This window comes from Triticum urartu, chromosome 6A (assembly GCF_056163025.1).
Source record: "Triticum urartu cultivar PI428250 chromosome 6A, HENAU_Tu73, whole genome shotgun sequence".
In the NCBI taxonomy this organism is placed as follows: Eukaryota; Viridiplantae; Streptophyta; class Magnoliopsida; order Poales; family Poaceae; genus Triticum; species Triticum urartu.
In genome coordinates, this window is record NC_141878.1 from 446,606,768 (window position 1) to 446,622,331 (window position 15,564).

Genomic DNA, 15,564 nt, shown 5'->3' on the forward strand with positions numbered 1-15,564 from the left:
AAATCTTCGGGAACGTGATTTTCTCACCGAACGTGATCCAGGAGACTTCGACCCCCCCCCTAGGGCGCGCCCCCTGCCTCATGGGCCCTCGTTGCTCCTCCGGCATACTTCTTCCTCCTATATATACACACGTACCCCCAAACGATCAGAACAGGAGCCAAAAACCTAATTCCACCGCCGCAACTTTTTGTATCCACGAGATCCCATCTTGGGGCCCGTTCCGGAGCTCCGCCGGAAGAGGGCCGTCATCACGGAGGACTTCTACATCATCCTAGCCCCTCCGATGAAGTGTGAGTAGTTTACCTCAGACCTTCGGGTCCATAGTTAGTAGCTAGATGGCTTCTTCTCTCTCTTTGAATCTCAATACAAAGTTCTTCCCCTCTCTTGTGGAGATCTATTCGATGTAATCTTCTTTTTGCAGTGTGTTTGTTGAGACCGATGAATTGTGGGTTTATGATCAAGTCTATCTATGAATAATATTTGAATCTTCTCTGAATTCTTTTATGTATGATTGGTTATCTTTGCAAGTCTCTTCGAATTATCCGTTTGGTTTGGCCAACTAGATTGGTAGTTCTTGCCATGGGAGAAGTGCTTAGCTTTGGGTTCGATCTTGCGGTGTCCTTACCCAGTGACAGAAGGGGCATCAAGGCATGTATTGTATCATTGCCATCGAGGATAACAAGATGGGGTTTATTTCATATTGCATGAATTTATCTCTCTACATCATGTCATCTTGCTTAAGGCGTTACTCTGTTTTTAACTTAATACTCTAGATGCATGCTGGATAGCGGTCGATGAGCTATATACATGATCATGCCTAGATATTCTCATAACTATGCTCAATTCTGTCAATTGCTCAACAGTAATTTGTCCACCCACCGTAGAATACTTATGCTCTTGAGAGAAGCCACTAGTGAAACCTATGGCCCCCGGGTCTATTCTCATCATATCAATCTCCATCACTTTAATCTTACTTTGCTTTTTACTTTGCTTTTACTTTTTACTTTGCATCTTTATACCAAAAATACCAAAAATATTATATCTATCAGATCTCACTCTCGTAAGTGACCGTGAAGGGATTGACAACCCCTAATCGCGTTGGTTGCGAGTACCTATCGCTTTGTGCAGGTACGAGGGACTTGAGCGTGGGCTCCTACTAGATTGATACCTTGGTTCTCAAAAACTGAGGGAAATACTTACGCTACTCTGCTGCATCATCCTTCCTCTCCGGGGAAAACCAACGCAAGCTCAAGACGTAGCAAGAAGGATTTCTGACGCCGTTGCCGAGGAGTCTACGCAAAAAGTCAACATACCAAGTACCCATCACAATCACTATCTCTTGCATTACATTATTTGCCATTTGCCTCTCATTTTCCTCTCCCCCCAATTCACCCTTGCCGTTTTATTCGCCCTCTCTCTATCCTCCCTCTTTTTTCCGCTTGCCTTTTGTTTGCTCGTATGGTTGGAATAGTCATTTATTTATTACTAAACAGAGAACCTAAGATTTATGGATCCTCATCCGCTTGATAATCTTTTTAAGAGATCCAGTTATGTTGAACCAATTGCTAGTGAGTTTTGTGCACTAGATTATCTTTATGAAGTTTTGCTTGAAATTCGTGAATCTGAAAAGTGTGATGAAGTACTTTATGAAGTGATTCATGATAGATCTTTGAACAAAAAGCATGATTGCAATGATGATAGTATAAATTCTATTAATGTAAATTGTGCTAAATAATATGCAAAACCCTAAGCTTGGGGATGCTAGTTTTGCTATGTCCTCTACTTGTTGCAATGATCATGATTGGGGTGATTCTTCTTATGATCTTGAAAATTTATTTAAGCCCCATGATGAATATGAGATTGATTATAATGTTTGCAATAATATTGAAAGTGGGTTTGGAAGAATGTCAACTTTAGATCCCACATATTTAGAGAATGTTCAATCTTATGAAGTTTTTGATAAAAGTGCGTTTGGGAAGGTCATGACTTTAGTTAATGTTAATCCCACTATTTCGGAAAAGTGCCAACTTTGCATGCATGTGGATCATGTTGAGAATATTTTATGTGGTAGCTATATTGTTGAATTTGCTTATGATCCTACATGTAACTACTATGAGAGAGGAAAATATGGTTGTAGAAATTTTCATGTTACTAAATTACCTCTCGTTATGTTGAGATTGCTATTGTTTCTTTTCTCTCCCTTGCATATGCTAGTTTTTTCTTGCCTTGATAATTTGTTTGCCTATAAGATGCCTATTCATAGGAAGTATGTTAGACTTATACGTGTTTGTCACATGCTTTATGATGCTCCTTTTGTGCTTCAATTCTTGTCTTTCATGTGAGCATCATTAAAATTATCAATGCCTAGCTATAAGGCTTTAAAGAAAAGCGCTTGTTGGCAGACAACCCAATATTTTTCCTTGCTGTTATTTAATAAATAAATTATTTAACCTCTGTTTTGGTTGTGTTTTTTGTGTTTAATTAGTGTTTGTGCCAAGTAGAATCGTTGGGAAGACTTGGGGAAAGTCTTGTTGAACTTGCTGTAAAAAACAGAAACTTTAGCGCTCACGAAAACTGCTGTCATTTTTATTTAAAGAGTGATATTTAGTTAATTCTTTTTTAAGATGATTAATATATAAATTCCTCACGTCCAGCAATTTATTTTAGAATTTTTGTGGTTCCAGATCTTGCGCTAGCTACAGATTACTACAGACTGTTCTGTTTTTGACAGATTCTGTTTTTGTGTGTTGTTTGCTTATTTTGATGAATCTATGGCTAGTAAAATAGTTTATAATCCATAGAGAAGTTGGAATACAGTAGGTTTAACACCAATATAAATAAAGAATGAGTTAATTACAGTACCTTGAAGTGGTCTTTTGTTTTCTTTCGCTAACAGAGCTCACGAGTTTTCTATTTTGAGTTTTGCGTTGTGAAGTTTTCTAGTTTTGGGTGAATTTTTTTGATGGATCATGGAACAAGGAGTGGCAAGAGCCTAAGCTTGGGGATGCCCATGGCACCCCCAAGATAATCCAAGGACACCAAAAATTCAAAGCTTGGGGATGCCCCGGAAGGCATCCCCTCTTTCGTCCACTTCCATCGGTAATTTACTTGGAGCTATATTTTTATTCACCAACATGATATGTGTTTTGCTTGGAGCGTCTTGTATTATTTGTGTCTTTGTGTCTTAGTATGCCACAATCATCCTTACTGTACACACCTTTTGAGAGAGCCATACATGAATTAAAATTTGATAGAATACTCTATGTGCTTCACTTATATCTTTTGAGCTAGATAATTTTGCTCTATGTGCTTCACTTATATCTTTTGAGCTAAGTAGTTTTGCTCTATGTGCTTCACTTATATCTTTTGAGTGTTATAATTTTGCTCTATGTGCTTCACTTAGATCTTTTAGAGCACGGTGGTGGATTTGTTTTAAAGAAACTATTGATCTCTCATGCTTCACTTAAATTATTTTGAGAGTCTCTTAATAGCATGGTAATTTGCTTAATAATAATATGCTTGGTATTCAAGATTTGTGAAACTTTCTTTTGAGTGTGTTGAATACTAAGAAAAGATTGAAGCATGATAATTGTTTTGAGATATGGAGGTGATAATATTAAAGTCATGCTAGTTGAGTAGTTGTGAATTTAAAGAATACTTGTGTTAAGGTTTGTGATTCCCGTAGCATGCACGTATAGTGAACCGTTATGTAATGAAGTCAGAGCATGATTTATTTATTGATTGTCTTCCTTATGAGTGGCAGTTGGGGACAAGCGATGGTCTTTTCCTACCAATCTATCCCCCTAGGAGCATGCGCGTAATACTTTGCTTTGATAACTTCTAGATTTTTGCAATAAGTATATGAGTTCTTTATGACTAATGTTGAGTCCATGGATTATACGCACTCTCACCCTTCCACCTTTGCTAGCCTCTCTAATACCGCCCACCTTTCGCCGGTATCATACACCTACCATATACCTTCCTCAAAACAGCTACCATACCTACCTATTATGGCATTTCCATAGCCATTCCGAGATATATTGTCATGCAACTTTCCACCATCTAGTTCATCATGACACATTCATCATTGTCATATTGCTTAGCATGATCATGTAGTTAACATAGTATTTGTGGCAAAGCCACCGTTCATAATTTCTTCATACTTGTCACTCTTGATTCATTGCATATCCCGGTACACCGCCGGAGGCATCCATATATAGTCATACTTGGTTTTAGAATCGAGTTGTAATCATTGAGTTGTAAATAAATAAAAGTGTGATGATCATCATTCAATAGAGCATTGTCCCAATAAAAAAAGAGAAAGGCCAAAGAAAAAAAAGAAGGCCCAAAAAAATATAAAAAATAAAAAGGGGCAATGCTACTATCCTTTTACCACACTTGTGCTTCAAAGTAGCACCGTGATATAGCGAGTCTCATATATTGTGCTTCAAAGTAGCACCATGTTCTTCATATAGAGAGTCTCATATGTTGTCACTTTCATATACTAGTGGGAATTTTACATTATAGAACTTGGCTTGTATATTCCAATAATGGGCTTCCTCAAATTGCCCTAGGTCTTCGTGAGCAAGCAAGTTGGATGCACACCCACTAGTTTCTTTTGTTGAGCTTTCATACATCTATAGCTCTAGTGCATCCGTTGCATGGCAATCCCTACTCACTCACATTGATATCTATTGATGGGCATCTCCATAGCCCATTGATACGCCTAGTTGATGTGAGACTATCTTCCCCTCCTTTTTTGTCTTCTCTATAATCATCATTCTATTCCACCTATAGTGCTATATCCATGGCTCATGCTCATGTATTGTGTGAAGATTGAAAAAGTTTTGAAAAAGTTAGAGTATGAAACAATTGCTTGGCTTGTCATCGGGGTTGTGCATGATTTGAATACTTTGTGTGGTGAAGATGGAGCATAGCCAGACTATATGATTTTGTAGGAACAACTTTCTTTGGCCATGTTATTTTGAGAAGACATAATTGCTTTATTAGTATGCTTGAAGTATTTTTTTGTGTCAATATAAACTTTTGTCTTGAATCTTTCTAATCTGAATATTCATACCACAATTAAGAAGATTTGCATTGAAATTATGCCAAGTAGCACTCCGCATCAAAAATTCTCTTTTTATCATTTACCTACTCGAGGACGAGCAGGAATTAAGCTTGGGGATGCCTGATACGTCTCCAACGTATCTATAATTTTTGATTGCTCCATACTATATTATCTACTGTTTTGGACTATATTGGGCTTTATTTTCCACTTTTATATTATTTTTGAGACTAACCTATTAACCGGAGGCCCAGCCCAGAATTGATGTTTTTGCCTATTTCGGTGTTTCGGATAAACGGAATATCAAACGGAGTCCAAACGGAATAAAATCTTCGGGAACATGATTTTCTCACCGAGCGTGATCCAGAAGACTTGGACCCTGCTCCAAGGAACAAAAGAGGCGGTCATGAGGGTGGGGGCGCCCCCCCCAGGGCGCGCCCCCTGCCTCGTGGGCCCCTCGTTGCTCCTCCGGCGTACTTCTTCCTCCTATATATACACACGTACCCCCAAACGATCAGAACAGGAGCAAAAAACCTAATTCCACCGCCGCAACTTTTTGTATCCACGAGATCCCATCTTGGGGCCTGTTCCGGAGCTCCGCCGGAAGAGGGCCGTCAGCACGGAGGGCTTCTACATCATCCTAGCCCCTCCGATGAAGTGTGAGTAGTTTACCTCAGACCTTCGGGTCCATACTTAGTAGCTAGATGGCTTCTTCTCTCTCTTTGAATCTCAATACAAAGTTCTCCCCCTCTCTTGTGGAGATCTATTCGATGTAATATTCCTTTTGCGGTGTGTTTGTTGAGACTGATGAATTGTGGGTTTATGAACAAGTCTATCTATGAATAATATTTGAATCTTTTCTGAGTTCTTTTATGTATGATTGGTTATCTTTGCAAGTCTTTTCGAATTATCCGTTTGGTTTGGCCAACTAGATTGGTAGTTCTTGCCATGGGAGAAGTGCTTAGCTTTGGGTTCGATCTTGCGGTGTCCTTACCCAGTGACAGAAGGGGCAGCAAGGCACGTATTGTATTGTTGCCATCGAGGATAACAAGATGGGGCTTATTTCATATTGCATGAATTTATCTCTCTACATCATGTCATCTTGATTAAGGCGTTACTCTGTTTTTAACTTAATACTCTAGATGCATGCTGGAGGGCGGTCGATGAGTGGAGTAATAGTAGTAGATGCAGAATCGTTTCGATCTACTTGTCACGGACGTGATGCCTATATACATGATCATGCCTAGATATTCTCATAACTATGCTCAATTCTGTCAATTGCTCAACAGTAATTTGTTCACCCACCGTAGAATACTTATGCTCTTGAGAGAAGCCACTAGTGAAACCTATGGCCCCCGGGTCTATCCTCATCATATCAATCTCCATCACTTTAATCTTGCTTTGCTTTTTTACTTTGCTTTTACTTTTTACTTTGCATCTTTATACCAAAAATACCAAAAATATTATATCTATCAAATCTCACTCTCGTAAGTGACCGTGAAGGGATTGACAACCCCTAATCGTGTTGATTGCGAGTAGCTATCGCTTTGTGCAGGTACGAGGGACTTGAGCGTGGGCTCCTACTGAATTGATACCTTGGTTCTCAAAAACTGAGGGAAATACTTACGCTACTCTGCTGCATCATCCCTTCCTCTTCGGGGAAAACCAACGCAAGCTCAAGACGTAGCAGCTGGCTGCCAATATTTACATTGATTTGCATTCAAACATATTGTCAAATAATATAGTTTTACCGAATAAAAATATTATAGTTTTACAAGCCGGATACAAATAAAAATGTTTCACATAGTTTTGCAAATGAATAAAAGAAGATACATCTATTGGTTGCCAACATGAGCCCACATATGCTCAACCAAATCATTCTGCAGCTGCACATGAGTTTCCCAATCACGCATGTCTTCATGAAATTGGGTGAACTATTCAAATGTTGCTGCTACTCCATGCTCAGGCACAACATTCTCACCCTGAAACTGAAACCCTTGATCGTATAGATGTTCCAGGCGCTCATCCTCTACGATCATATTGTGCATGATCACACAAGCAGTCATCACTCCCAAAGTTTCTGCGTGCTCCAGGTATTAGCAGGATACCGAACGATGCCCCATCGAGATTGTAAAACACCAAAGACACGCTCGACATCCTTCCTGACACTCTCTTGCTCCTGGGCAAATCTTTTCCTCTTCTCTCAGATAGGGTTGGGTGTTGTCTTGACAATAGTGGTCCACTGAGGATAGATACCGTCACCCAGCTAGTATCCTTTATCGTAGTTGTGTCTGTTGACAGTAAAGTTCACCGGTGGGTTGTTGCCTTCGGCAAGCCTAGCAAACACCGGCGAGCGCTGAAGCACGTTGATATCATTGTGTGATCCAGCCATGCCAAAAAAAGAGTGCCAGATCCAGAGATCTTGAGACGCCACGGCATCTAATATGATAGTGCAAGCCCTGACATGTCCCTTATACTACCCTTGCCAAGCAGAAGGATAGTTCTTCCACTCCCAGTGCATGTAGTCTATGCTGCCAAGCATCCCTGGGAAGCCCCTTCTGGCATTCATCGCCAACAAACGAGCTGTATCTTTAGCTGTCGGATCTCTCAAGTACTCAGGGCCAAACACAGCAATAACAGCCTTGCAAAACTTATACAGGGACTCTAGGCATGTAGATTCACTCATACAGACGTACTCGTCAATGAGATCATTGGACACTCCGTATGCAAGTATTCGGATGGCGGCAGTGCATTTCTGATAAGAGGAGAAACCGATCTTGCCGACGGCATCCTCTTTGCACTCGAAATAGTCATCATAGCCGACCACCCCCTCTCTAATACGGTTGAAAAGATGCCTACTCATACGGAAACAGCGGCGGAATTTTTGATGTTTGAACAACGGATTTGTTGTATCAAAGTAGTCCTTCCAAAGAAGGAAATGCCCGCTCTCTCGGTTGCGATTCAACGCCGGAAGGTGGCCCGGAATGGAGCCACGAAACAACGGCCGCTGGCTGTTGAGGTGGTGATGGACCAACACGGCAGCCAATATCTCCTCCTCCTCGTCGGACGACGACTCGTCGGAGTCGCAAAGGAAATTGTGGAAAAAGAACTCATCGGCGGAGTCCATTTCCGTACCTTGGCAAACTGTCGAACAGTTTACGAGCGTCCAAGAAGGAGACGGCCGGCGAGGGGAGTCGCAGCGCGCACGGACCAGCTAGCTTCCCTGCCGACGTCCGACAAGTGGGCCAACGTCCGACGAGCGTGCCGGTGAGGATCTGGCTGGGGTGGCGAGGCGGCCTCTTGGTTGCGGGCGGCTGTGCGGTTGGGGGGGAGGAGCGTCGGTGGGAAACAGTTTGCTCCCCGGCGGCAAGACGGCGGTGAAGGGGGCGACGGGGGGAGTGAGCGGCGTTGCTGGGCGGATGTGGAGGCGGCGGCAGCTGGTAGAGTCGCCGGCAAAAAAGGGCGATGGGGTCGGCGACAAAGGTGGCGGGCGAGGGTTGCTGTTGGCTGGGGATGGGGGGAGGCCAATGAGCCACCGACCAGCGGGCCTGGGGAGAGGAGAAGGCGAGCGTGCGCGCGTCCGTCGCGTGTCCGCGCCAACGCAAACCTGGCTCAAAAATGGGCCGGGAATGGGTCGCCCGCGAACGAAAAGCGGACGCGCGTCCGTTTGGGTCGGCGCGTTGGGCCGACTTTTCTGTCCGGGCCGACCCAAATAGACAACGCCGGACGAAATGGGTCGCCCCATTGGAGTTGCTCTGAGGCTGTTTTTTTAGAGCCAGACTGAGTGGGGAAAGGTATGCGACGCAAATACTGTATCGCACGGCAACCAAACACGCCACTAGTATTCTTCCAGACAAAAAAGGGAAATAAAGGGGCTTCCTAGTACTTCACCCGAGAAAAGTAGAGCACAATTTACGCAAACAGTTAGGATCTCACTCTGTTTTTCCATCACTTTACTTAGCGGATCTTACTTTGTTTTTCCATCACTTTACTTAGCTTCCCACGGAAAAAAGCAACGTTTGTTCTTAAAAAAAGGGAGAAAAATAAAGGAACAACCATCCTCTAATAAATGAGAAATGTAGTCTATTTGGTCCTTTTCATTCCACATATAAGCTCTGTTTCTTCCATGAAGTTTGACCAACTTTATAAAAAATACATTGACATTCACAACACGAAATCACTATTACTACATCGAATTTTAATTTTCATACTGTATAACTTTAATATTGTAGATGTTGATATTTTTGCATATAAATAGTTACTTTACAATGTTTGGCTTTTAAAAAAAATCTTATGTGCACAATATAAAAGACAGGAGGGAATAAGCAAATAAATGGATCACTAACTGACCAAAGATATGTGTTGTAAAAAAGAAACTGACCAAAAAATATACCGCACCTTTCAAAAAAAAATACGAGCGCAGCGCGCGCGAGCGGTTCAACAAAAAGTACGGATGCCGATCATGCATTAACGACCGGAAGTTCCCTATTATCGGAGATGACCCTATAATTAGGGCAGAGTTACTAAAAACAGGAGCATGTTTTATGGGGCAAAAAAGGAGTATATACGGCAAAACTCTAAAAACACCCTATTTTTGACTGAAATCGGTCACTTTACGAAACGTAACCACCGACCGCCACGATTTTTCAGCAGAAATCTCATCTTTTTTTCCCATTAATTCGGGATGAGATCCTACAATCACGCCCAGCAATGCTCAGCCCGCGATCACCACGAACGGGACTGACCTCTCCCTGGCACGTGGTGGCGTGGGCAGAGGCGCCTGCACGCGCTTATGCAGAGGAAGGGAGGGCTGGAATTGGAAGCTACAAAGACGCTCCGGTCGACCTACGTTACGGACGCGGGATATGATGGACCGGTGATGTTGCGGATTCTGCGGACGCGCGCGCGCGGTGGAAGGCCTTCCCTTCCCACCACCAACGATCTGACTGGATCGGCCGTGGCTCGCCGATCGATGGCAATCGCGATCGCGCTATATTGGCGTAGCGCGGAGGCAGCATTGGCTCCCAACCCGGCCTCGTGCGATGATAACATGGGATCGGCGAGGCGGCTGCCGCTTCTCCTCGTCCCGCATGGAGGAGGAGGAGGCGCGTCGGGAATCTCCCGCTATAAGTACCGAGGGCTCCCACCCCCGCCCACGCGCGCGCGGCTCCCTCAACCAGACCAGACGAGACGCCCCAAGACCCCCGGACGCGACGCCCCTCCTCGATCGATCGCCAGGTGAGCTCTCTCGTTCCGAGGCGGTTGCGCTGCGCGTCTAGCTAGGGTTCTTGGTTTTCCGCCGATCGAGTCGAATTTCTCGCCGGATCGATCGATCCCCGGAAAACGTCTTCTCGTTTCCTTTTAGACGGAATCTTTCCGTCGGTACAAATTCGTTTCCTTTTTTTCAGAGAATATTTGCATGCGATCTTGCTTCTTGCTGAACACGATCAAGGATTTTTTTTGATTTGTCGCACGCGTGTGATTTTATTAGGGTTATAAACACCTTATCCGATCGTTCTTGTAGGCATTACTCTGCGTTTCAGACGACAAGATCGCCGCCGCGGAGATGGCGGGCTACGACGACAATGAAACCAACGTAAGATCAATCTCTCTCTTTCTATTCGAATACATCCTTAATTTGCCTCTTCATCATTGGAGATCCTAGCACAAACACAGCCGCGACCCGCTAGCCAATGCTAAATTCTGTAATTAGCACTTTCGATAGCAGATTGCATCCTTTAATTCTAACCTGACCCATGCAAACACATATGTGTATCCAGCTAGTGGAGGACGAGTACGACGACCTTGATGATTTCATCGTCGGAAGCGACGATGAGGGCGACAATGTGGCCATGGAGGACGAGGAGGAGCTGCCGGAGGCTGAGGAGGTAGAAGTGGAAGAAGAGTATGAGGAGGAAGAGGAAGAAGAGCCGCCTGCTGGCACGCAGGAAATCCTTTCCTTCAGGGAGCAATTGAAGGCCAAATTAAGGAAACAACATCAGTCTAAAGGCGCCAACTACGGGAACCCTAGCTGCTCGTCGTCCGATCAACCGTCGGTCAGGTCCAGGTGAGTTTTCTCTTGGTCTCTTGTTTTTTATTCTAGCACCCTCTTTCAGTTGTTTAACGGCTTCAGTAATAACTTGTTGCAGATTTGGAACCTTCTTTGGGCCGTCCACGCCAGTACTTGCTCCCCGGCTTATGGAGGCGGGGTGCTCATCGATAATGCAGGAGAACCAGAACCTGCCGTCCAGAGTATGTCCTTCTAATTAAACTGTTTTGATCCTGAAGTATGTAACTCTTTGAACTGTCTGGTGACTCACCCGAACATCAAAATTGTCTGCAGAAACATGCCGCTCCGTCGTCGGCTTCGAAGACACAGCCAAATGCGAGCGCCCATGAGCAGAAACCCAAGATCGTACCTCAGGTTTGAAGGGTTTGGCTTTGACATTACCACATTAATTAACTTGTTATGCTGTTGAGATGTGAATGAGAATTTGGGTGGTTTGGCATTTGCAGGTGAAACGTAAGGTTGACACGCTTCGTGAGAACAGGGACTACTCGAACTTGTTCTCGGACGATGCCGATACACCTCCCCCAACAGAGGAACGTGCAGAAAATAAGCCTGTCATGGCCCCAAAATCTCGTGAGTATGAACTCGGTAGATCTTTCCATAGTCCTAACTTTTGTGCTTAATTATTTTGACATTATGTATATATATGGTAGACGTCGAAGCTCATCGGATGAAACCAATGCAATCTGCCGCGACAAACAAGAAGGTGCCCACAAACCATCCTGCCAGACCATCAAAAGACCATGGATCCATCCAGAGCCGCGTGCAAAACAAGGTGGTCTCTCAGGTGAAGAAGGAGCCACTGCCAAACGGGAGGAAACCGATTGCTGCTGCCAGGAACGGATCCAGACCGCCCAACGGCACCACCAAAGCTCGTCTAGAGTTGCAGCCATCCTCAAATGGCCAAAACCCGCAGCGCTCGATGCAGAGCAAGAGCCCGCAGACGTTGCCTTCTGCCCAGCGGCAGCAGCAGCGGCCACCGAAACCGCAGGGTCAGAGGCAGCAGAACTGCACCCCTCCTTCGCCGCAAGTTCGAAGGGTGAATTCTAATGTGCAGGGCCAGCAGCCTGCGCACAAGGGTTCTGCTCTGCCTCGGGACAGAACAAAATTAGGGCAGAAGCAGCTGGCTCCTTCCTCCAAACCAAAGGTGACATTTCTTGATTTGTCTCTTGTGCTTTTGCTCTCAGTGCCTTCTTTTTATTTAAAAAATCACACCAATATGATAATATTGGTATCAAGTCTACGGAAATATCACCAGCCATTCAGGAATGCGTATCTGAATCTGTTCCTGCTTGTTTGCAGCCATCTCCAATAAGTGCTGTTTACAGTGATCCTGCTAAGAAAAAGGGTGTAGTGAAGAGGAAACTCAGTGACGCTGAGAAAGTTCGTCAGATGGTCAGAGATGTGTTCAAGTATGGTTTGCTTATTATTATTAACCTAGTCTTTGATATTATTATTACCCTTATTGTTTGTTCATCGACCTCGATCCGGTCGGTGTAGTTCTAGCCCACTAGAGATGAAGCTGAGCAATTTGTGTGGTGCTTCTTCGCTGATTGCTGCTACGTTTGTGCTTATGTGCAGCTACGACCCGGGCAAGTATGGCAAGGATGTCGATGATGATAGGGACATGGAAGCAGGTTATGCCAGCATACAGATGGAGGAGAGAAGAAGGTACGTAACTTATCAAATTGCCTTCTTACCGAAAAGTACAGGCTTGCTTTCTTTTTCATTGCAAACGATGGTTTTGCCTAAACCATGCTGATTTTTCCCTTGCCTTGTTTGCTTTGGACATCCAGTGCAAAGATTGCAAGAAAAGAGGATGAAGAGGAATATCGCCGGATTCAGGAAGAAGAGCAGCGCGAGCGGGCGAAGAAGAAGAAGAAGCAACGTACAGAATCGTAGACAATTCCATGGCCAGATTGTATTACCCTAGTCATATAGTGTTCTTTTATAGCTTGTAAGTTCCAGGACATCAAGTTAAGGACCGTCATATCTCATGAGTACAAGACGAGACTACATTTTGACGGTTCATATTAGTTGCAACATGCACTAGTAGAAAAAGGGTCAAATGTGAAGCACATTAGTTTTTGAACAAACATAGATTGAATTGGAATTATTAAGAAACTACCATGTTCAATTAGAAAACTACCATGATCAGTACGGCGAAGCGGGGCTCCCCCTAAGGGTCCCGGCGTGGATGTGGGCTGCCACGGCGTGGTGGGCGCTCATGGCGGTGGTTTGGGTCGTTCAAGGCAGTGGCTGGAAATCACTGGCGTCGGCCCGTCGGTGTGCGGCTTGTGCCGACCTTCGGTCCTTCTTCTCAGTCACTCGTCTGCTACCTTCGTTGATGGTTGGCCCTCCCCTAGCTGCGGTCCATCACTCGTCTCGCACCAGGCAGCAGGCTCGTCTCATGCCTGGCAGCAGGACTGACCTTGTCTCGCGCCCGGCAGCAGGATCGAGCTCGTCTCGCGCCCGGTGCCGTAGGATGGGGCGATGGAGGCTAGTTTTGACCGGTCTATTGGGTCTCGGCACTGGTGGCAGCCTAGGGGTGCGAAAGGCGGGTCCTTTCCGCTCGTGTCGTTGGTTGGGGTAGCGGCGGATCTCAGGTGAGATGGTGTCAAGACCGGGGTGAAAATCTGCTATATCTTCGAACGAACCAGCGGCGACGAAGCTCATTCTCTTCTTGAAGGCGTCGTCGCGGCTCTCATTGCCCGTTGTGTTGCTCCAGGGGAAACTCTGATCCTCGGATCTGGCAATGGCGGCGCTCCGGTGTCGTCCCGGCGCCACCTTGAAGCCCACGGTTCGTCATATGCGGCTTCACCTCTTTGCGTAGTGCTAGGGATGGTGTTGCTGCGCTCAGCGCCTATGTATCATGCCTTGGGTGTGTATGCGTCTGTTGTGGAGGTGTGCGTTTGTACCAGGTGCTATTAATCATTGCTTTATATATAAAACGGGGCGAAAGCCTTTTCCTATAATAACCGACAAAAGGACTGCAATAAATGACCTCAACTACGTGCAACAACTAATGAAGAACAAAACGACCATACCCGCTTTCCTTTTGTATTAAATTTTTAATAGGTTAACACATAAGAGGGTGGTAGCATTACATAATTTCTCATCGTACCATGAGCATATCACCAAAAGATCATTTCTCCGCCACTTAGTCCACCAGCCACATGGAAGGCACAACAATCTAACACTATTACCCCCTCCACTGAGTCCACCGTCGACATGGAAGGCACAACAATCTAACTGTTACCTACTAATAAGGAAGGTGATAACCTTCTACAAAAGAAAAAAAACTGATATTTTGTGTAACTAACCGCCCAGGATTTAAGTACTAATCGTTTTTCCTGTCAACTACGAAGGCATATATAATGACTTCATCAATGTGCCGACTCAATCTTTTAAAGGTACTTATAAGGATAGGGTGTGTGTATGTTCTTTTATAGAGCTGAGAGGATGTGCGTTTGTATGAGGATCTGCGTCTGTCTGTACTGTGTGACGTTTTTTTCTCCCGTTGCAACATGCGAACCCTTTTGCTAGTGCAAGTTAATGACAAAAAGGTCCATCAACCTGCATATACCATGGACTTTTGATGTAGTGCATGAATATATGCAAGCATTAGGAGATTCGGGGAAAAGGAAAAGAGCAAAGTGGGTGCCCATGACAAGGAACTGCCTTGCCGGTGCACACAACCACCATCACCACAAAAACAGACAAGGACGCTAATGGAGTGTGCCGTGGGAGGATATCACAACATCGAGACCTTGCAAGTTGGCACAGCACCACCCGCATACATGCAACTATCCCCATAACACAATACTGGGGTAAAGTCAATCAACAAGTGTCCGCGGCATTGACCCACAAGGTGCAAGCAATACAAATCGTGAGACCACCGATGAACATTAAGGAGCCTTTTGCAAGATGGGGTGGGCTTCACCAACAAAGAGCAAAGATCAACTGAGAGCGCAAGGGACACAAATCTCACCTCAACAAATTGAACACCATGGGAAGGAGTTGAGCATGCACAGCAACAAAAAGTCAACGTCAGGAGCAACACAACGATGGACAGAGGGAGCAGATGGATGGCAGCGCATTGACACCAAAGGTGCCACCAGTAGCCGCCAATTGTCTCGCCGCAAACTTTTGTGAATCAGTTTAATACTACCTCTGTTCCAAAATTAGTGTCTCAACTTTGTACTAGCTTGTACTAAACTTAAGACACTTATTTTGGGGCGGAGGGAATAGTCTACTAGCTCATTTTTTGGGAAAATGGTTTTACTATTGCCCATACATGCACTCAAACTAAAGTTCAGGCGTATACGAGGCTATGAGCAGCTTAATCATGCGGTCACTCAAAGGAACTACAATCGATAACCTAAATCATCCCGGTGAAGAATTCGACAAGCAAGCAAAAGTGGAC

The 15,564-nt window shown here is 44.6% G+C and overlaps 2 protein-coding genes across 2 annotated transcripts; one reads left to right on the forward strand and one right to left on the reverse strand.

Moving 5' to 3' along the window:
• Positions 1–7,544: 7,544 nt before the first annotated feature.
• Positions 7,545–8,195, reverse strand: LOC147965631 (uncharacterized). Its single transcript, XM_087530539.1, has one exon. It carries the CDS (start codon positions 8,193–8,195, stop codon positions 7,545–7,547), a length of 651 nt encoding a protein of 216 aa, XP_087386665.1.
• A 1,521-nt stretch (positions 8,196–9,716) lies between these two features.
• Positions 9,717–15,560, forward strand: LOC125512252 (uncharacterized). Its single transcript, XM_048677349.2, has 10 exons — positions 9,717–10,306; positions 10,593–10,664; positions 10,849–11,135; positions 11,218–11,320; positions 11,412–11,492; positions 11,585–11,711; positions 11,792–12,285; positions 12,441–12,550; positions 12,720–12,809; positions 12,935–15,560. Exons 2-10 carry the CDS (start codon positions 10,635–10,637, stop codon positions 13,038–13,040), a joined length of 1,428 nt encoding a protein of 475 aa, XP_048533306.2. The 5' UTR covers positions 9,717–10,306; positions 10,593–10,634; the 3' UTR covers positions 13,041–15,560.
• The last annotated feature ends 4 nt before the right edge of the window (positions 15,561–15,564 follow it).